This window comes from Cebus imitator, unplaced genomic scaffold (genome assembly GCF_001604975.1).
Source record: "Cebus imitator isolate Cc_AM_T3 unplaced genomic scaffold, Cebus_imitator-1.0 Scaffold48, whole genome shotgun sequence".
Classification (NCBI taxonomy): Eukaryota; Metazoa; Chordata; class Mammalia; order Primates; family Cebidae; genus Cebus; species Cebus imitator.
The window spans coordinates 5,925,837-5,949,712 of record NW_016107363.1 but is presented as its reverse complement, the minus strand read 5'-3'; the positions used below and the strand labels follow the sequence as shown (position 1 = coordinate 5,949,712).

General features: G+C 36.0%; 1 protein-coding gene across 5 annotated transcripts in view; it reads right to left on the bottom strand.

The window, feature by feature from the left end:
- CFAP20DC (CFAP20 domain containing) overlaps positions 1-23,876 on the bottom strand; it is a 288,204-nt gene that overhangs the window by 256,947 nt on the left and 7,381 nt on the right. For all 5 annotated transcript variants that reach the window (XR_001824890.2, XM_017527412.2, XM_017527405.2 and 2 more), the window contains exon 4: positions 18,848-18,920. Coding sequence is in view for 4 of the 5 variants with exons in the window: in XM_017527412.2 (XP_017382901.1) it covers positions 18,848-18,920 (73 nt within the window). In the remaining variant the exon portion in view is untranslated. The remainder of the gene's footprint in view (positions 1-18,847; positions 18,921-23,876) is intronic.

Here is a 23,876-nt window from a genome sequence, read left to right as displayed (position 1 = left end):
AAATTGTTCCTGTTTGCAGATGACATGATTGTATATTTAGAAAACCCCACTGTCTCAGTTCAAAATCTCCTTAAAGCTGATAAGCAACTTCAGCAAAGTCTTAGGATAAAATCAATGTGCAAAAATCACAAGCACTCGTATGTACCAGTAATAGACAAACAGAGAGCCAAATCATGAGTCATGAGTGAACTCCCATTCACAACTGATACAAAGAGAATAAAATACCTAAAAATATAACTAACAAGGGATGTGAAGGACCTCTTCAAGGAGAACTACAAACCACTGCTCAAGGAAATAAGAGAGGACACAAACAGATGGAAAAATACCCAATGCTCATGGTTAGGAAGAATCAATATTGTAAAAATTGCCATACTGCCCAAAGTAATTTATAGATTCAATGCTATCACCATCAAGCTACCAATGACTTTCTTCATAGAATTGGAAAAAAAACACCTTAAATGTCATATGGAGCCAAAAAAGAGCCTACATAGCCAAGACAATCCTAAGCAAAAAAAAAAAAAAACCAAGCTGGAGGCATCATGCTATGTGACTTCAAACTATATTACAAGGCTACAGTAATCAAAACAGCATGATACTGGTACCAAAACAGAGATAAAGACCAATGGAACAGAACAGAAGCTTCAGAAAGTACGCCACACAACTACAACCATCTGATCTTTGACAAACCTGACAAAAACAAGCAATGGGGAAAGGAGTCCCTATTAAATAAATGGTGTTGGGAAGACTGGCTAGCCATATGCAGAAAGCTGAAACTGGATCCTTCCCTTATACCTTACATAAAAATTAACTCTAGTTGGATTAAAGATTTAAACATGAGGCCTAATACCATAAAAACTCTAGAAGAAAACCTAAGCAATACCATTCAGGACATAGGCTTTGGCAAGGGCTTCATGACTAAAACATCAAAAGCAATGGCAACAAAAGCCAAAATAGACAAATGGGATCTAATTAAACTTAAGAGCTTCTGTGCAGCAAAAGAAACTATCCATAGAGTGAACTGGCAACCAACAGAATGGGAAAAAAATTTTGCTATCTACCCATCTGATAAAGGGCTACTACCCAGAATCTACAGAGAACTTAAACAAATTTACAAGAAAAAAACAAACAAATGTGGATATTATCACTATTACACAATTTATTAATTTAACAAATATATATGAGCACCTATTGTGTTCTAGATCCTCTGCTCTTGAGTAAATAAGAGTCAAGCAAGGACCCTCCCATCCTGGCTGTATTGGTAATATGGGTTTATTTTATTTAAAATGTTATGACTCTCGGTTATACTTTATTGTAAAACAAACAATTCTCAAACTCTGGGATCAGGATCCCTCTGCACTCTTAAAAAATACTGAGATCCCACTATAGATCACTTTTTGCCCCATCAAAAAGTGGGCAAGGGATATGAACAGACACTTTTCAAAAGAAGACATTTATGCAGCTAACATATGAAAAAAAAAAAGCTCATCATCACTGGGATCTCAGTATTTTTTAAGAGTGCAGAGGGATCCTGATCCCAGAGTTTGAGAATTGTTTGTTTTACAATAAAGTATAACCGAGAGTCATAACATTTTAAATAAAATAAACCCATATTACCAATACAGCCAGGATGGGAGGGTCCTTGCTTGACTCTTATTTACTCAAGAGCAGAGGATCTAGAACAAAATAGGTGCTCATATATATTTGTTAAATTAATAAATTGTGTAATAGTGATAATATCCACTTTTAAGAGTGCTGTGATAATTGCATGAAATTGTCTGTGTGTATGTGTGTGTGTGTGTGTGTATGTTTATAGTAGATTATCACTGTTCACAGTTATTTGCTGTCTCCCTTTCACATAGGAGACTGAATACGTCCCTGCCCTGTTGACTCTAGTCTTGGCTGTGTTAACTGGGCTGGCCAGTGAATGCCAGGACAAGTAATATGTGCCACATATATGAGAAGAAACTTTAAATTCAATTGTGTGGTTCTGCTCAGACTCTTTCTCTTCTGTTCTCGCCTTATGGACACTATGTTGCACGTAGGAACTGTTTGTTCTATCCAGGTTCTGGAATGAGAAGACATAGACCAGATACATAGTCACACTATAGATTAAGCAGAGCTGCAGCCTACTTGTCGCTCTCATGTAATGTGAGACAGCTATGTATGAAATTTTATAAACCATCTTAGCAAACCTGGCAAATTGAGCTTTGTATTTGTGACTCCAAACATCTTCCCATGTTTTTCTCCAGGCTCTCTCTTCTTTTGTTTGCTGACCAGATATAGAGGATACAGTAGAGGACTCTGAGGTCCTAGATGGAAGATGGAAGCAGCCCAGGTTCCTTGGCCTAATGTATTACAGATGTTCAATAAACCCAACCATTCTAATCAGTGTTATTATTTAGCTAGAGAAACACTAAAGAACTGTAGCTTAGTGCTTAAATGACTGCACAGAGCATCTAAATTAAGACAATTTAGATGGTACCATTAAGATTGCCTTAGGGTTCCAGGTGAATAAAGTACATGACTTAGGACAAGAGTGGCATCAAAGTATAACAGATCTGACTATTATGAAAAATTTTGGTAACCACTTACCCATGAATGCCATTAGAGGGGTTCAGGAATATCTGTAGACATCACTGGCAGGTGACTGAGAGAGAAAGAAGTTTTAAGGTGACTGTCAAGCATCTATAATAAAGGAGCAGAGGATTGGAAGTATCAGTCCATTTGCTCACCCTACCTACACTGCGTTCTTAGGGAATCTTCTCCAGCTTACAGCCTCTAAAATTGAAACCAGCTTTAGAGCACTTATTATTATTTCAAATCTCTGAACCAGCAGACACACAGACTGAACCTGATCACACAATGATGGGAAATGGACTTGTAGGGTCATAGAGTGATGTACTGGTAGCCATTATTGTCCATACGCACAACGGCAAGCAATCAAACAAAGCTGGTCCGCAGGACGAAACAGAAGAACTGAGAAGCAGACTTACAAACAAAATGAGAGAGTAGCTGCGAGAGAGACAGACGGAGAGAGAGAGAGAAAGAGAGAGGGAGACAGAGAGAGAAACTTGACAACTCTCACCTCCCATGAGGGTTGTACAACTTTTGCAGTTGGATTCCTTAAGATCTCTCCATGTTCTTCCAGTATATTTTTTTTTACTTGAAATAATTTAAATAGATTTCTGACTTTAACAATCAAATGATCATTAAAGTAAGTTGCTTTGTTTTTGGTCTTGCTAATCCTGACCCAAGCAAAGAATATTATTTCTTTGATTTTTAAAGGGAAGGAGTAAGGGAGGAGTAGAAACCTGGGATATCATAACAGAATGAACCTTCTGCGATTGAGAGTCCAAAGTAAAAAAATTTATGCTAACACATCAGTTTCTAAATATAGTGAATTTGTGTATTTATTTCAAATCATTGTTTATAGCTTATCAATAATCACATATGATTTAAAATAATGCTAAGAGAGATTTTAATTTTCAAGTTATAGATCAATAGCATTTAACCTTAAAAAAAAGAGAATGGTAATGTCTACGTACATGAAACAGAAAGGTTGTTCCTATTTACTGCTAATAAATGCAACCAACCACTTACTATACTGAGAATTTCACATTATTGTCACTTACTGTACTGAGAATTTCACATTATTGCCTTTGTTTGAATTAGTTTATTATAATATCTTTTTAATATGAAATGACATAAAACAAAGATCACTAATGTGTTCTAATAAACAAGGGAAGACTACTTGGTTTTAATTAAAGCTGTCTTTGGGGAGTTCTATTACAGGCTTATACTCAAACTAAGAGTTTTTATCTAAGAGCCAGTTGTGGTATTCTACAGCTTTAGTACAGCCTTGAAAACATTTACTTAAATATACTACCCACATGACCATTTAAAAAAAATTCATTCATTATCTAAATTGTTCTGCCTTTACTTATTCTTTAGTATAGTTACCATCCTGCCAGTAGAGTTGTGGTGGAGAGAAATGCACTTTATACATGACAGAGCAAATTAAAAGGTTAAATTAAGGCCTAGTCATTAGTCTTCCAGGAACTAAGAACTGAGAAAATGAAAGCAGAACACTGTCTTAGTCCTGTTCATCTGCTTTCTACTCTAATTCTTGTTTCTTTTTTTGTTTTCCTGTCTTTTTCTAATCAAAGAACAACACCGACAGTGTTATCAACACATTTCAGTACAATACAATATAACGAGCACTACTGAGGACCAACCATGCATGGAGAATTCTTCTAAGTTCTGTAGGGATTACAATGATGACAAGATGTAGTCCCTGCCCTCAAAGTAACCATGTGCACAATTATGAGAAGACAGAGGAAACAAAGACGTTACTACTATTGGAGGATATGGAAAGTATTTATGAAAGATAATGCATTTGAGTTTGACCTTAAAGAATGATTAGGGTTCAAAAAGTGGAGAGAATGGGATTAGGTTGGATGAAAAACTTGAGCCAAAGGCATGAGAGCTTTTCAGGTGCTCAGCAACCAAGGTGGCTATGGCAAGGAGGAGGAGTGGAATGAATTATGGAGGGAGAGGTGCCTCAGATCAGATCCAGAAACCTCGGGTGCCCAGTGACCAATATAACTTGGTGGGGCAACTGGATAAAGAAGCTTGGGCTACAGGAAATCCTGTTGCTTTTCCCCATGGACCCAAGCTGCCTAAGACCAAAATCTAAAACTTAAAGTTCAAATACTGATCATTTAAAAAGTAAAAACAAATATTAGAGTATCTCAAAACACAGAATGTAAATGTGATTGAAAACTGAAATATAAGCTTTATCTGACTATGCATTATTACCCAGTTTTAAAAAGAAGGTTGAATCCCATTACTGGGTATATATCTAAAGGATTATAAATTGTTATATTATAAAGACACATGCACACATATGTTCATTGCGGCACTGTTTAAAATAGCAAAGACCTGGAACCAACCCAAATGCCCATCAATGATAGACTGGATAAGGAAAATGTGGCACATATATACCATGGAATACTATGCAGCCATAAAAAACAATGAGTTTGTGTCCTTTGTAGGGACATGGAGGAATCTGGAAACCATCACTCTCAGTAAACTGGCACAAGAACAGAAAATAAAACACTGCATGTTCTCACTCATAGGAGGGTGCTGAATAATGAGAACACATGGACACAGAGAGGGGAGCATCACACTCTGGGGTCTGTTGGGGGGTACTAGAGGAGGGACAGTGGAGGGTGGGGAGGTTGGGGAGGGATAACACGGGGAAAAATGTCAGATATAGGTGACGGGGGGATGGAGGCAGCAAACCACATTGCCATGTATGTATCTATGCACCAATCCTGCATGATCTGCATGTGTACCCTAGAACCTAAGTACAATAAATAATACACACACACACACACACACACACACACACAGAGAGACACACACAAATTTTTTTTAAAAAGCCTGAACCATATCAGTTGATTTCAACCTTTTGAGGGAGCAATGACATCCTCTGTTTACATAAAACATATAAACATTTTCATACCAAAATGTATATAAGATTGAAAAAAGGCAGGATGAAATTGTTTTGTTTGAAGTAACAGAGAGGATTCAGAAGTGTTTAAAAAGCAATGGACTGGATAATTTTTAATTAACTCCAGCCAGCTCCAAAACTCATTTTCTATGAATGGAAATTCTAAATGTGAGTATTACTACCTTACCAAGTTTAAGCCACCCATATCTTCACTCTGTCTCCCAAAAATAGTATACCACAGAACAAACTGAAGCCAAATTAAGGGAAGTCTAATAATGCAAAGAATTAGAAAAGTACTGAAAGAAGGAAATTAACATTTACTGATCACACACTACCATGCCAGGTACTATACCAGGATTAGGTCTTTGCAACCAATCTAAAGTCCAGTGATCTCTACTGATGTCTATTGGAACATCTGGGCAATGTCTTTTACAAATGGGGCTTAGAAATGGAAAATTCAAAAGCAGCCTCATTGGTATCTAATTGCTGTGGCCCCTAGAGATCACACGGTCTCTTTGGAGGTGGAGAGTTGGTTGTTGAGTTGTCTAAATAATAAGACCATTATGTAATAAATGCCATAACAGATATGTATAAGTGCTACTGTAAGATATATTTTTAATTTACTACATGTATGCCCTTCTAGTAGTCATTTTTATGAATCCAGAATATAAGATATTTTAACATCCAAATCAGAAACTTCACAATTTATGATTAAAAAAAAAAAAAAACTACAGAAATTAGGAACCCTAGAGATACTAGCCCTTCCCATAGGAGGATTCTTCTTGTATTTACAACTAGCCAACTAATCAAGGCCAAATGGCTTCATGAGACTCCATGATACACTTTAATTGCTAACAAGAAATTTAATTACCAGAATAAAAATGAAATACAGTGAAAGGGAAAAAGAACCAAACCAGAGTAGACGTTTCTCCTGACCAAAGAAAAATAAGTGAGCTACATATCATGGCATCAAGAAACATATCTACCTAGCACTGCCATATCAAAAATGGGAGTGCATTTGGAGGATCTGTGATTTGCTGTGAATCATCTTCAATCATCACTGTTAGTGAAGGCAAATAGGGGCAGCGGAAAATGGGAAAGCTCTGTGTATCATGCCTTAAGTCATTGGAAGTCTACCTGTTTATTGTTCCCAGTTCCTGCTTCTTCACAGTTGAACATTTCTATCTGTAGTTCTACACTTGGTCTGGTCACCTGTAACTCCCTTCATACCAAGACTCTGATGCCAGGACTTCTTACAGTTGTCTTTTAAATAAATAACTAGTATGTACACCAAAACAACAGTAATCACTTTTTTCTCCATGTTTGTGCCAATTATTTCTTTCCAGATAGAAAACCTGCATAAGTGAATAGTCAAACAGGCTTCCAAGGAAAAGCTACTTTTCCATCTGTCTTTAAGGACAAGTAGCATGAAAATTTCACAAGGAAAGCAGACATGCCCAACTTGTCACAAAATGTTTCAGAAGAACAATTTAAAAATTCAGTAGCACTGTACTCTTATCTATATTTAAAGAATATAAAAATTATAAATTAAAACCTACTGTGCACTTAGAATTTGGCATTATTGAATTTAACCCTCTTAACAACCCAAAAAATACACATAAAAATCAACCCCATTGCATAGATAAAGGCTTGAGGCTTAGACATACAAAGGTGGTCAGCAACTTGTCCCAGGTCACCATGCTAGTAAGTGGCAGAGCCAGTAACTCCCAAGTCTATAATCTGCCCAATCACAGGACCCTGACTTGAGCCCTGATAATTAATATGGCAATCATGTAACTGCACATTGCTTGAACAAATGTATGGCCTTTTATTATTTTGTTTTATGTTGTAAAAACACTTCCAAATATTTGTATATGTGCATTTTTTCTTTTCTTTTCACTTTGAACATGCATCTAGTTTGTTTAGAGTATTGTAAAAACAATTTAGAAAAGTAAAATGAACCAAACTAAGAAACAGAAAAAAAAAATTTTCATAAACACATGTTTAATAAAGAATATGTATCTGATTTATATACCTACCACATATGTTATCAAAAACTTCCACATAAAACCTATTTTAAGGCATGCAAATTTAATATATTAAGAAAGTCAGTATGCAAAAGATCTTAAAGTGCTCTCTTTACTAATGCATGTAACAAAATATACTGATTATGCAAGTACATTTAATTTGACATAATTAAAATAATGAGATTTAAATACTGATCATTTAAAAAGAAAAAATAGAAATTGAAATTAGCCATGAGATGCGTTCAAAATATTAATGAAATATTATTACTACTTTAGTGTACTTCTAGTTTAAAAAAGAGCTACTACTGGTCATTCTTGTTGTCTAGTTCTTAACACATAGTTTAGAGATACATTCCCTTGGTGACATAAAATATTTCACTGGTTAACATAATAATTCTTTGACATTTGGTTAACATCTCTTTTATAAATAACTTAAAAAGCCAGAAAGCAACCACTATTTTCTTTAAAGGAAGGAACTGAATGACCAAAAGATAAGAAAGCAAATGTTCCGCAGGAAGAGTTGTGCATGGTTAAATGGATACAATCTCAAAAGCTCTCAATAATGTCATCGTGACCCAAAGATATCAAATTTAGGTATTCTCTCAACTCCAGTGGCTTTAAAGAGGCTGAAGAAGATCGATGACATATGAAAAGATCAGATCTGCAGCTGTGAGGCCATATTCACTTTACTTAATTTAAAGTTTCAATGGATGCTACTATCTCCAATGTCGCTGAAGAAGGAAAGGTAGGAGCAAAATTCAATAGGGTAGAAGAATCTGAAACTTCTACTAGATTTATTTTCTGACCTCTTTTTCTAGCTCACTAGTGAAAAAGCACAGAAAAAAGTAACCTAAGAGTAACTTTCGTTAAATTAGCTTGAGGCTAAAGCTCTGTTTGGAAGGATGTCCAATTTTCCATATTATAGAAATGAAAAAGGAAGCTTTGAGGCCTATGTGGACCTAAACTTCCTAAAATTCTTAGAAAAAGACCAATGTCTTCAATTAACTCTGGCCATTAAAATAAAAGAGTTCGCATTACCATTTGCTGTGAGGAAATGGAAACACCAAATTAAAGTGCTGAGTCCAAGGCCACATAACTAGGAACCAGAGCAAAGGAAAAAACAAAAACTCTGGAATGAGCATCATAAATTCTGTATTGAATTCCAGGTTAAAATCATCAAACTCCACTCAGACACAATTTCAAATTCTGAATAATGCAAGGATCACAAAGATCAGTTAAAATTTGTGAGGACTAGGTATACTTTCAGGGTTTTTTTTTTTTTTCTTTTTTAAATAATTTAACTTTTACATTCAACCTTTATCAGATTCCAAATGCAAGCAGTATTTTAAACAGCTAAGGGCTCAACACATGAAAACTTGTACATAGCAATAATATTCTCCACAACTCATGGGCTAAGAATCCTAACCTCTCCAAACAGCACATGATGCCCATCACAAGCTCTCAGAGTGTTTTCAACCCATTTATTGAAAAAGCACTCACTGAGCTGCATGAAAATGAGAAAAATAATGTCAATTCACTAGAGGCATAACAGTACAAAATGTTTCTCAAAATTCATTGAGATAATGACAAAATCAGGATAGAAAAAGGAATTAATGCAACTCAACGATATTCAGAAAATAATTCTTGTCAAAAATATAATATTCCAAAATCATTTAGTGTGATTGGCAGCATCAAACAGAGGCAAATGAATTTCTATTTCAAGATGCAGTTGGTTCTTTTCTAAGAGCTCAGGTTCATGGTGCTCCTCCTGTACACCAGATGTCTGCCCCCAGGCTCTGAAACACTTAGCAAACCACACAGGTAAGCCACTGGCCTCCCACTGCCTTGATGATGCAGTTGGGGAGGCACCAAAAATAAAAGAATTTTTAAAAACTTGTTGTTTATTCAATCATTTACCTTCAAGTGAAACCGTTAAGACACAGTTACACTAAAATATTTTGGAAAAGAAAACTGCAACTAATATTATGAAACATGCAAGTCAAGATGACTTTTGTAAAAAGCAAGGAAGTCTTTTGTGGGTTGACACCTTGACTCTAAAAATGAGAGAATTCTGTTACTTCATTGCTCACCTTACTATATGTTAGCATAGTAAACACTCCCTTTACTCCACATGCAAAATGTAATGTGCTTAGATAATTGCTGGTCAGGTCATGAAGTTCTGAAACAACCTTATCCACAGGTGTATGATCCTAAATAATATAATTTTTAGATTTTAAAGAAAAAAGAGGTCTACACAGCAATCAATAAAGAAGAGGTAACGCTGTTTCTTAGTTTTCATTTTAAAAAGTCTAAAATGAATTCATCACATTTGGGATGCAAAATGCTAAAACAAAAAAATAGGGTTGAGTAAACTCCTTCCTTTAATTCTCAGGCATTTATCTCTTAAAAAGGTAAAGACAGAAGTAGCTCAGCATGAAAGACCTTTCCTTCCTAAAACTCTACAGACAAAACTGTCTTATGAGAAGTCCCTTGAGAAGGTATAAAAGGCTTAGTTATTTCAACTTATACTAAGATTCCAATAAAATATTTACCATATATCCACTACTTATGAATATATGTATCGTCAAATAGAAAAATAACAATATTTACAGGTAAGACAGTGTGGCAAGAAGATGCAGAACACAGGTTCTAGATTTAGACTACACGTTTGAATCCTGGCTCTAAGAGTTAGTAGATCTTTAACCTCTGGCAAGTTCCTTATCCTTTCTGGGTTTCAGTTCCCTCAAATGATAAAATAGAGGTAATGATTATGACTACCATCCAGGCTAATTCTGAGGATTAACTGAGCTAAAACAATTAAAATGCTTAGAACAATGTTGATTTATCATAAGTGCTTAATATTAGCCATTATTATTACTTTATGTTATTTTTCTCATTTAATGCTTATGGCAGACCTGTGAGGTAAGTATATGACTCTCACCTCATAGGGTGAGGCAGGTTAAGTAATATGCCCAAAGTCCCACAGAGGTAAAGCAGAATTTGCCTACAGATCTGTCCAGTTTCCAGCTTATACTCTTATTTCTTCCTAATACGTCATATGTTCCTCACAGATCTTGCTCTCATGTCATCATAACATTCATCAATATGTATGTAAATTTCTTTTAATGGATCTTTCACACTCAGAGTAAACTCTCTGAGGGCAGAGACTGGGTGCTGCTTCTCCCTTCATTCATTAGTCTACCCATCCTTCTGCCCACATGTCTGTATTTCAGAGCCTATTATATGTCATGACTTGTGTTGAGTGCTGGGATATCAAGTTGAATAGAACAGGCTCCATGTTCTCATGGAACGTGAAGTCTACCCAAAAAGACAGGTAATTAAATAAACATAAAATAATTATAAACTGTTACAGTAAAAATGAAGGAAAAGAAAAGGGTGCTAGAAAAGGCAGAAGAGATGAGCCTCATTTAGCTAGGGGAAAATCATAAAATGGCTTTCTGAAGAATGAACACTTAAGCTGAGATGAGGAGGATGAGGAAGAGTTAGCCAAACAGACGAGGACAGAAACCATGGTGCACAGGACCCTAAGAAGAGACTTTACCTGGTGCTTGAGGAAGGAAAGAAGCAGACTGGCAGCCAAATTGTGAGCTCTCAGCAGAGTGAGTGGTATGAGATGAGAAGGGAGAAGTGAGACCAGAGCACCCAGGCGTATTGGGCATTACGAGTTTATCCTCAGTTCAATGGGAACTTCAGTTGCTTTTTAGAAATATCACTCTACTGCAGTGTGGAGACTTGAATGAAAGAGGACAAGAGAAGAAGCTGCAAGTCCACTAGGAAGCTCTAATAGTCGGGCAGACACATGTGATAGTGGTTTGGGACTAGGAGGGTAGTAGCAAGTACGGGGAGAATTATACAGATTCAAGGTATGTCAAATCCCCCGTACCTAACACAATGCCTGATAATAGGAGGAATTTAATTACCAGTTGACTGAATGAATGAGTAATTCCTCGAGTAGAGCTGCTGTTGGTTCTCAAGCCCCAACTACCCCATATGCATAACCTCCTCCTTAGCAGTCTACTCATGCAGTGGGCATGGGAGACACAGAAAGATGCTGAGGAAATGATGACTAAATTCGTAAATCAGCTAGCAAGACTTCACTTATGAAAACTTCTTGATGTACAAACATATCTTTGTGAAACAAAATGCCTCTCTCACTCTGACAATGAAAAATTTTAGAAGCCAGATATCTTTTTGTTATGTGACTTTCCAAGCTTGTTAGAGAAATGTATTATTTAAAGTACCCTAGAGCTATGCTGCCAGAAACACAGTGAAACACTGAGGGTACTGAAAGAAAGTCCTTTCATTTAAGTAAAAAAAATAAAATAAAATAAAAAAATCAGTGCAGCAATGCATAGAAACAGACCCATACTTGTTATTCCACTTGGCTTCTTGTAAAAACATGATCTCTGTCATTACTTCCTAAAACAGCACTATATTTTGATTGTCTATCAGCAACAAATTCAAATACATAGTATATTTTTTTACAATCTGATAAATTCCCAAGGTCAGGAGAGAGAATGTCTTCCCCATGTTATTTAATAATTTTAATAAAATGTCCATAAGGCATTTATTTTGTTAAAACTATAAAACAAACCATTTGAAAAATCCAAATGTTTGTCCATGTAGATACGAGAACAAAGGAATCTATTACTATAGTCAACTGAATTCAAAGTACAGTCATTATCCCCAACACCCCTTGAAATGTTTTTCTATCCTTAAATAGGCTAAGAGCATCAGTAATAAGGTAACAAAAAAGTCATCAGGTTTACTTAGATATCAACTGCTCTCCTGCTAGGACTAAGTTAAACCTAAGATACTTGTTGATTTCTCAATAATTAAAGCTTAAAGTTTTATTAAATTAGTTAAGACAGTATATTGCCCTCAGTAAAGCAATAAGCTCTAGTGTTTGGGGGCAAAAATGAAGCTTAATTTTGCACAGAAAAAGAGGTCTCACTGTCAAAAGATTCTGTTCTAAGGCTCAGCCAAGTGTCTTATACAACTTTGATCAAAAGGCCAACTAGTAGTACCCTCACCATTGCTTCTGATAGGGAGATCAGAAGAATAAGCAGGCCTAGATGGGATTCTGTGGGTTTTTAAGGAGCTTAAAAACCTTGAAAATAAAATATAATTTACCTTCTTCCATTTGGCAGGAACCACTTTTCCTTACACTGAAAATAAAGCTTTGTGTGATCCCCTACTTTTAGAATGTCTTTGGAGTCTTGAAAATGCATTTTCTGCAGAACCAGAAAGTGGTACATGAGTGCACCAAATAATGCTTTGGTCCTGTTACTCTAAGAGCTATTTTAAAGAAACCTGATGACCATGGCAGATGTTAAAAGAAGATCTTAGTAAAAAGTTTACTGAGGTTTAAGGTTGAATAAAACAAAAGTATAAATTGTACTATCTATCCTTTATCACCCAAGAAGACAAGATTATATAATGTAGCTAAAATTCGTATGTTAACAACATGTGAACAAACCACTAATATCTAAATTCATATAAACTAAAAGAAATGAGCAACCTTGAATTTATGTCAATCTCATTTTATGAAAGTTCTTCTCTCTTATTAGTTTGTACCAAACTTAGTTAGTAAAAGTAGTATAAAAATCATCTTTTACAAGGTCTCTGGCCAGATGGCTGAAAAGGAATAGCTCTGGTCTGTAGCTCCCAGTGACATCAGTGCAGAAGGCAGGTGATTTCTGCATTTCCCACTGAGGTACCCAGCTCATCTCATTACTGGTTAGACAGTGGGTACAGCCCACAGAGAGTGAGCCAAAGCAGGATGGGGTGTCACCTCACCCAGGAAGCACTAGGGGTAAGGGAACTACCTCCCCTAGCCAAGGGAAGCCATGAGGAACTGTGCCATGAGGAACTGTGAATTCCAGAATGAACTGTGCATTCCAGAATCAGTGTGCTGAAATAACAGAAGTATGCTTCAGAAGGTGGGTAATAACAAACTTCTCCGAGCTAAAGGAGCATGTTATAACCCAATGGAAGGAAGCTAAGAAACTTGAAAAAAGGTTAGAGGAATTGCTAACTAGTATAACCAGTTTAGAGATGAACATAAATGACCTGAACTTCATGAAGCATACACAAGTATCAATAGCTGAATCAATCAAGCCAAAGAAAGGATATCAGAGATTGAAGATCAACTTAATAAAATAAAGCACGAAGATAAGATTAGAGAAAAAAGAATTAAAGGGGACGAACAAAGCCTCCAAGAAATATGGGACTATGTGAAAAGACCAAACCTACGTTTGACTGGTGTACCAGAAGGGGACAGGGAGAATGGAACGAAGTTGGAAAACACACTTCAGGATATTATCCAGGAGAACTTCCCCAATCTAGCAAGACAGGCCAACATTCAAATTCAGGAAATACAGAGACCACCACGAAGATACTCCGTGAGAAGAGCAACCCCAAGACATACAATCGTCAGATTCATCAAGGTTGAAATGAAGGAAAAACTGTTAAGGACAGCTGGAGAGAAAGGTCGGGTCACCCACAAAGGGAAGCTCATCAGAATAACAGGGGATCTCTCTGCAGAAATCCTACAAGACAGAAGAGAGTGGGAACCAATAGTCAACATTCTTAAAGAATTTTCAACCCAGAATTTCACATCCAGCCAAAGTAAGCTTCATAAGCGAAGGAGAAATATAATTCTTTACAGACAAGCAAATGTTGAGAGATTCTGTCACCACCAGGCTGGCCTTAAAAGAGCTCCTGAAGGAAGCACTAAATATGGAAAGGAAAAACTGCTACCAGCCACTGCGAAAACATACCAAATTGTAAAGACCATCAAAACTAGGAAGAAACTGCATCAGCTAACGAACAAAATAAGCAGCTAGCATCATGATGACAGGATCAAATTCACACATAACAATATTAACTTTATTTGTAAATGAGCTAAATGCCCAATTAAAAGATACAGACTGGCAAATTGGATGAAGCTTAAAGACCCATTGGTGTGCTGTGTTCAGGAGACCCATTTCACATGCAAAGATACACCGAGGCTCAAAATGAAAAGATGGAGGAATATTTAACAAGCAAATGGAAAGCAAAAAAAAAAANAAAAAAAAAAAAAAAAAAAGGAGAGTTGCAATCCTAGTCTCTGATAAAACAGACTTTAAATCAACAAAGATCAAAAAAGACAAAGAGGGGCATTACATAATGGTAAAGGAATCAACACAACAAGAAGAGCTAACTATCCTAAATATATATGCACCCAATACAGAAGCACCCAGATTCATAAAGCAAGTTCTTAGAGACCTACAAAGATACTTAGACTTACACACACAAATAGTGGGAGACATTAACACCCCACTGTCTAGAGAGAAAATTAACAAGTTCAGGACTTGAACTCAGCTTTGGACCAAGAGACCTAATAGACATCTACAGAACTCTCCACCTCAAATCAACAGAATATTTTCTTCTCAGCACCACATCACACTTATTCTAAAATTGACCACACAAGTAGAAGTAAAACACTCCTCAGCAAATATAAAAGAACAGAAATCACAACAGTCTCTCAGACAACAGTGCAATCAAATTAGAACTCAGGATTAAGAAAAATCATTCAAAACTGCACAACTACATGGAAACTGAACAACCTGCTCCTGAATGACTACTGCATAAATAATGACATTAAGGCAGAAATACATAAGTTCTTTGAAAACAATGAGAACAAAGACAAAACATACCAGAATCTCTGGGACACAGCTACAGCAGTGTTTAGAGGGAAATTTATAGCACTAAATGCCCACAGAGAAAGCAGAAAAGATCTAAAATCAACACCCTAAAACCACAATTAAAAGAACTACAGAAGCAAGAGCAAACAAATTCCAAAGCTGACAGAAGACAAGAAATAACTAAGATCAGAGCAGAACTGAAGGAGACAGAGACACAAAAAAACCCTTCAAAAATCAACGAATCCAGGAGCTGGTTTTTTGAAAAGATTAACAAAATTGATAGACCACTAGCCAGATTAAGAAGGAAAGAGAGAAGAATCAAATAGACACAATATGAAATGATAAAGGCAATATCACCGCTGATCCCATAGAAATACTAACTACCATCAGAGAGTACTATAAACACATCTGCACAATAAACTAGGAAATCTAGAAAAAATGGATAAATTCCTGGACACATACACCCTCCCAAGTCTAAACCAGAAAGAAGTCAAATCCATGAATATGCCAAAACAAGTTCTGAAATTGGGGCAGTAATTAATAGCCTGCCAACCAAAAAAAGCCCAGGACTGGATGGATTCACAGCCGAATTCTACCAGAGATACAAAGAAGAAGTGGTACCACTCCTTCTGAAACTATTACAAACAACAGAAAAAGAAGGACTCCTCCCTAACTCATTTTATGAAGCCTGTATCATCCTGATAGCAAAACCTGGCAGAGACACAACAAAGAAAGAAAATTTCAGGCCAATGTCCCTGATGAACATCGATACAAAATTCCTCAATAAAATAATGGCGAACTGTATCTAGCAGCGTATCAAAAAGCTTATACACCCCGATGAAGTCAGCTTCATCCCTGGAATGGAAAGCTGGTTCAACATAAGCAAATCAATCAGTGTAATCCATCACATAAACAGAACCAATGACAAAAACCACATGATATCTCAACAGATGCAAATAAAATCCAACACCTCTTCATACTACAAACTCTCAATAAATTAGGTATTAATGAAATGTATCTCAAAATAATAAGAGCTCTTTATGACAAACCCACAGCCAATAGCACACTGAATGGGCAAAAACTAGAAGCATTCCCTTTCAAAACTGGCACAAGACAAGGATGCCCTCTCTCACCACTCCTACTCAACATAGTATTGGAACTTCTGGCCAGGGCAATCAGCAAGAGAAGGGAATAAAGCGTATTCAAACAGGTACAGAGGAAGTCAAATTGCTTCTGTTTGCAGATGACATGATTGTATACTTAGAAAACCCCACTGTCTCAGCCCAAAATCTCCTTAAGCTGATAAGCAACTTCAGCAAAGTCTCAGGATACAAAAATCAACATGCAAAAATCACAAGCACTCCTATGTACCAGTAATAGACAAACAGAGAGCCAAATCATGAGTGAACTCCCATTCACAATTGCTGCAAAGAGAATAAAATACCTAGGAATACAACTTACAACAGATGTGAAGGACCTTTTCAAGGAGAACTACAAACCACTGCTCAAAGACATAAGAGAGGACACAAGCAAAGGGAAAAACATTCCCCATCAAGCTACCATTTACTTTCTTCACCGAATTGTAATAAAACTACTTTGAATTTCATATGGAACCAAGAAAGAGCCCACATAGCCATGACAATCCTAAGCAAAAAAGAACAAAGCTGGATGCCCTACGCTACCTGACTTCAAACTATACTACAAGACTACAGTAACAAAGACAACATGGTACTAGTACCAAAACAGAGATACAGACCAATGAAACAGAACAAAGGCCTCAGAAAGAACACCACACATCTACAACCCATCTGATCTTTGACAAGCCTGAGAAAAACAAGCAATGGGAAAAGGATCCTCTATTTAATAAATGGTGTTGGGAAAACTGGCTAGCTATATGCAGAAAACTGAAACTGAACCCTTCCTTACACCTTATACAAAAATTAACCCAAGAGAGATTAAAGACTTAAATGTAAGACCTAAAACCATAAAAACCCTAGAAGAAAATCTGGGCAATACCATTCAGCACCTAGGCATGGGCAAAGACTTCATGACTAAAACACCAAAAGCAATGGCAACAAAAGCCAAAATTGACAAATGGGATCTAATTAAACTAAAGAGCTTCTGCACAACAAAAGAAACTCTCATTGGAGCAAACAGGCAACCTACAGAAATGGGAGAAAATTTTAGCAATCTATCCATCTGACAAAGGGCTAATAACCAGAATCTACAAAGAACTTAAACATATTTACAAGAAAAAACAAACAACCCCATTAAAAAGTGGGCAAAGGATATGAACAGATGCTTCTCAAAAGAAGATATTTATGCAGTCAACAAACACATGAAAAAAAGCTCATCATCACTGGTCATTAGAGAAATGCAAATCAAAACCCCATTGAGATACCATGTTACAGCAGTTAGAATGGCCATCATTAAAAAGTCAGGAAACAACAGGTGCTGGAGAGGATGTGGAGAAATAGGAACGTTTTTACACTGTTGGTGGGAGTGTAAATTAGTTCAACCATTGTGGAAGACAGTGTGGTGATTCCTCAAGGATCTAGAACCAGAAATACCTTTTGACGCAGCAATCCCATCACCGGGTATATACCCAAAGGATTACAAATCATTCTGCTATAAAGACACATGCACGTGTATGTTTATTGCAGCACTATTCACAATAGCAAAGACTTAGAGTCAACCCAAATGCCCATCAATGACAGACTGGATAAAGAGAATGTGGCACATAAACACCATGGAATACTATGTAGCCATAATTAATAAATATTGTGTGTTTGATTACATCACTGAAAAAAAAATCATCTCTTACTTAGAAAAAGTAGTATAAAATCATTTTCATTAATAAGAAAAATCATTTATTCCAGCATGGAAAATAAAAACTCTAAGTTCAGACCTTGGACAGCTATTAATTACAAAGAAAAATTAGAAAATAGCATGCCTTAAATGTAATGGTTAAAGTATATAAATTCATTAATAAAATCTTAAACAATACTCAATTCTATGCAAGTGTACAAATCAAATGTTATTTTCATACTCAGTAACATCTCACACAACAGAGAGCTCAACTAAGTAAAGGCTGTATATTTTCATTTTTGCTAAACAATCTAGAACGGTTACTTAAAACAAATATATTGCAAGGTGTCTATATGTAAGCAGAAAGAACTAATACTTCTAGACAAAGTAAATATTATTAAAATAAGATATTTCAATCAATTTTATACCAACCATAGTTTTGAATATCAGACAGTACAAAACATAACAGTATCCTTCATTTAAACCCAAATCTGAAACTTGTGAATTACGTATTTCTTCAAGTTATAGGTCACGTATTGTCAAAATAATAATCCTTTGATATTTTCTTAAACAGATGAAATCTGCTTGCTTTCCCTAGGCAAATGCCAGACTATAGTAGTATCTAAAAAATACGATTAAATTAGTTTAATTACTTGATGTTGACTTGATATAAGTCACTGCTCTTTAATGCAAAAACTGCCACTTGCAATTAATGGTTGTTGGTGCTGCTTCAATTGATCAAATGTCTAATACACATAAAACATTCAAAGAAGTTCTGTATATCTTACAGCAATTCGGTGGAGAAGTCTTGTCCCAGGGGTACGTAAATCTGAAGTACAAGAAACCTCTGGATCAATCCAACTAGAATGAGAGGGGGAAATATATATTCAAATGTTCAAAGCATTTATATATATGTGCATATAAACAAACACAATCACATACCAACAACAAGCTGAAACTTTTAACATTTTGGTAATACACAGAACTGCAATAGCACTCTCTATGAATTACAATCTCATTATCAAAGTAAAAAAATTGATGAAAATAAAATCAAACTCATAACAAATGTTGTCTTTCAAAGTCCCATCTGTGGCCTTGGTGAAATTTTTATTAAAATTTTTAAAATAATAAGTTTTAATTTACTATTTTTATTAGGTTGCAAGAGAATGTACACATAGAACTGCATTCAACAGAGACATATAAAATTGAACTATAGATTCCCTTCAAGGCAGCCATAAAAGCATGTGGCAATTATTTTCATTCACTGGCAGTTTTAGCTGTACTAAACAACTTAATAAAAAACAACAGATCAAGAAAAACAATTCTAATTATGACAACTATAACTGAAGGTTTGATGAGCCATAGCTAATTAATATGGTTTAAAATGTGTCCACAATGAGATTAATAGAGGAACATATTTTCATTTATACCTTTTGTTAATTAACATATATTTAATTAATTTAATGTTCACTGAGCACTGACAGCTTTTATTCCCTATTACTACCTTCATCTGGATTAAAAATATTTGCATAGAAATCACTCCCTATAGCACTTTTGACAGCTGAAGTCTACAACTGCTTAAAAAATCAATTGATTTTATATTACCTCTCCAAACCTGTTCACCTAATGCCTTTCCTCTTAGGTTTTGAACTTTTGCTTGATCTCTCAATCAGGGTGCTCTTAACAGATGTTTTTAGTATGACACTTCCTAAAACATGCAATCTACAAGCATATTTTCCTGCTATGGAACTTTGGGTAGAAAATGAAGATGTCTTGATTTATCTCTCCTACAAAGCCAACAGTACAGACCAGCATGTGGATTAAAGAAGAAAAAAGGCAACTCGTCTAAAACTCATGCTATTTTATATTATTCCTACCTAGAAAGTTTAACAAATTAAGGGATTTTAAAGTAACAACACATTTTTGGATAGTCTATATAAAGAACTTCTGGTTTATGACTCCCATTTTGCAATATTCCTGAACAACTTAAACAGTTCTTATGTTTATCCCAAATTTACTTTCTAAATAAACATATTTGATCAAATATGCATAACATTTTATCAAACATACAGGGATAACTTTTACTTAAAATGCCTAACATTTTTATCAGACATACAGGGATAGCTTTTACTGATGGCCAGGGAGCCATCAGTAGATTAAGCAACGTAACAGAAATAGGAGATAACAGGCTTTGACCCTAGAAAATTCTTTAGAAATCTGATTTTACCATATTTATGGGAAAAGCCAGTGAGGCAACCAGAGCTCTGGTCTACAACAGCAAAGTGATATACCAAAATGAGGCCAACTTAAATAAACCATCCTCAATCAATCTCGCTTGCATCTTGCATTGATTAGCCCCACAGTATTTTTCCATTGCACAATGGCCTCTGTAAATGGAGCTAAGAGAACAGCAGGATAAGTGAAACCAGTCTTTAAAAAAGGTCCCTAATTTATGTCATAAATCTCACTGAATCAGCACTGTTCTCTTCAAACACAAAGAGTTACACACACCGGGCATTTTTTATGAGCATTTTTAGATATAAAAGAATTATACCCTCATAAAAAGAAAGCTTTGTAATTCAACTTTCTCACATATAGAAGCCCTAGTTTCCAAAAGGCTTCATTTCTAAGATTAAAAGAAATATGACGATACCATATGGTGATGATCTGACCAAAAAAATTATTTTAATAACATTTGACACAGACTGATCCTATATGTCAGATACTAAATAAATTCTATAGTAACTTTTCTTTTCCAGTGGCTTAGTATATTTAAACTGGCTATTCATGTCTATACTATATTTAAAAATCACTCTAAGTAATGCTGAATGTGGAAATTCTGTCAAAAAATGTCCATCAAGTAATAAAATTCATAAAAATTTAGTTTCTTCCTGAAATATGCAGCTCTTTACAGTTTTATAATCTGTTGTCTTCCAGAAACAAAATACCTATTTTTTTCTCACACCTCAACCACAAAACAGGAATCAGTTATCCCTTCATTATGGGCTATTCCACGTCCCTTGAGCAAATTAGAAAACCTTTGTGGGCCCTTTTACTTTTCATCTGGGTTAATAGAATCATCTAGTTAATCTTTTAAAACTGGGTTAATAATTTAGGTTTACAACACATAGAATTATTTATATGGATTAAATTAGGTCTATCATGCAATAAAAATTACTGAGCACATACTATGTACGAGACTCAATGCTGAAGTTTTTGCAGTAAATAAAACATACATGGTCTCTGCCTTTTAAAATTTATATGCTAGTTCCATGAAGGAGAAGGTCAGGGTGCTATGAAAGGATATAACCCTGGTCCTTGAAGGGGAAGAGGATGATTAGTGAAGATTTTCTTGAAGGAAAAGCATTGAAACTCAACTGGGATGAATACACAAGAACTGACTGGGCAAGTGGGACGGGTGTAGGAGAGAGGAACAAATGTTGCTGGCGGAGGGAGTACTCCATCCTATAACGGAAAAGGATGGAGTAGATTGGATAAACCTAAAAAGGGGTTAACAGGCTGCTAGGAGAGACAAAAGAGGAAATGTAGCAGGAGACAGGTCTGACAAAGTAGAGACAAATCCAGTTACGTGGGGTCTTGAAGATCATGTGAAGAATATAAGTCATCCTAAAATCAATGGTAAACCACTCGTACATTCATTCATTTATTTGACAAATATTTACTGAATGTCTATTCCGGGGGAAAAATGCTCTAGGTAGAGGGTACATTCCGTGCATGGATGCCAAGGTGACAGTGCGCTGGCATACGTTTCAAAACGGCAATGGTGCATGTATAGTTGGAACACCATGAACAAGAAAAAGAGCAACAGGAGATAGGTCAGGATTAAGAAGGGCACCGGATCCTGCAGAGTCCTATAAGTTTGTAGGTTTTAACCTGAGAGAGATGGGAGATTTTTAATGGAGGAGTAATATGATTTATGTTTCTTAAAATTTAAAAGTATTACTCTGGCTGCTAATTTGACAACAGATCGTATAGAGAGGCCAAGTCAGAAACAGGGAGACCAATTACAAAGTTACTACAATAATCCAAGCATGAGATAATGGTGGCTTTGACCAGTAGCATTGGAGGTACCAAGAAGTGATCAGACTCTCAATCTGTTTTAAACATAGTGTCAACAAAATCTTCCAGATAGACTGAATGAAGAGAAAGAAAAACCAAAGCTGATTTAAAACCTTTTTTTCTAAGCAACTGAAAAGATTAAGTTGCTAATAGCAGAAATGGGGCAGCCTGCAGGAGGAGGAATTTCGAGGAATAAAGACCAGAAGTTAGGCATTGGACAATACTATATTTAAGCTGTCCAAGCAGAGAAATGTCAAATAAGTAAGATGATATTCAAGAAGTTTAGAGTTTGAGAGAGAAGTTGAGTTGGAAATGTAAGCTAGAATAAGGCAGGGATGACATTGAGATCCATGAGCCGGAAACCAAAGGAATAAGTGTAGATACAGTACCAAGGACTGAGTCCAGGGGCACTGCAACATTAAGTTGAGTTGGGGAAAAGAGGAAGAACTACACAAGGAGGCTAAGAAAGAACAACAGCGAAACAGGAAGAAAACTAGGAGTACGGACATCCTGGATATCAGTGAGGAAAATATAAGAAGGTGTCAACTTTCTCAAATGCTACTAATATGTAAAGTAAGGTGAGGGTTGAGAACTGTCCACTGGATTCAGGAAAATAGAGGGAGGTCAAAGCCATTGAGGGGTTTTAAACAGAGAAAGTCATGACAAGATAAAAATGATACTGAAGTGGGGGCCTGAGGAGGGCTGGGGAAACCTCATACCGGTGACCTCATCCTCAGAGCAGCTGAAAAGAACAATGCCAGGCTTCAGGGATGCTAATCCCCCAAGACATCATTTGATTCGGATGCCACAGGCAGAGAAAACAATGGTTTCAAATATGAGTCTCCAACAGAAAGCTCTGAAGAAGACCCTCCAAATGACATATGTGTGACAGAGCTGCTTCTCATATGGGCAGCTCTATATAACATGCTCCAGGGTGAAGAGCAGCAGGGATTTATTTATTTAGCTGGTGAAGGGTTTGCTCAAGTCTCATTATCAAGGCCAGCTGGTTACAATGAAAAATTAGGACCCAAATTGTCATAGTTTCATAATATGGCAAATTTAACAAACTTGTTGAACAGCAACCATGTACCCGGCACTACGGGGTACAAAGCAGATGATTCAGGAAGATACCTGCCAAAGAGAAGTGCACAGTCTGATAAGTACTATTGCCTATCACAATTTCCTTTATTTTGTGCTTGAGATCTCAAATACAAGTTAAATCAGAAGTATGATTTCTTAAAATGAAAAGTCCAAATACACAGTCAGAAACACAATAGGGTGTCTAATGTCAAGTTTGCATAAATAAAGTGGATGTTTACTTTTAAAATAGGAATACATAATGTTAATTGAATTTAGAAATGTTAATTAAAAGCCAATTATCTATTCAAGGCATGTCATTTAATTTAAATTTAACCACACCAACTTCACATAGAATGTCGTTTTACATAAGTAAAAACAGCTATAAATTTCTGTTATCAAAAATTCCAAATAATTAACCTTAAAGGCATTAGTGCAGGGCAGACTACATAAACTGTTTCATTTGTTACAGTGTTACACATGATATAGAAAAGCCAGATTTTAATTTAGGGCATTGTACAAGAAATACATTAAAAGATTCTTCTGGCCGGGCGCGGTGGCTCAAGCCTGTAATCCCAGCACTTTGGGAGGCCGAGGCGGGTGGATCACAAGGTCAAGAGATCGAGACCATCCTGGTCAACATGGTGAAACCCCGTCTCT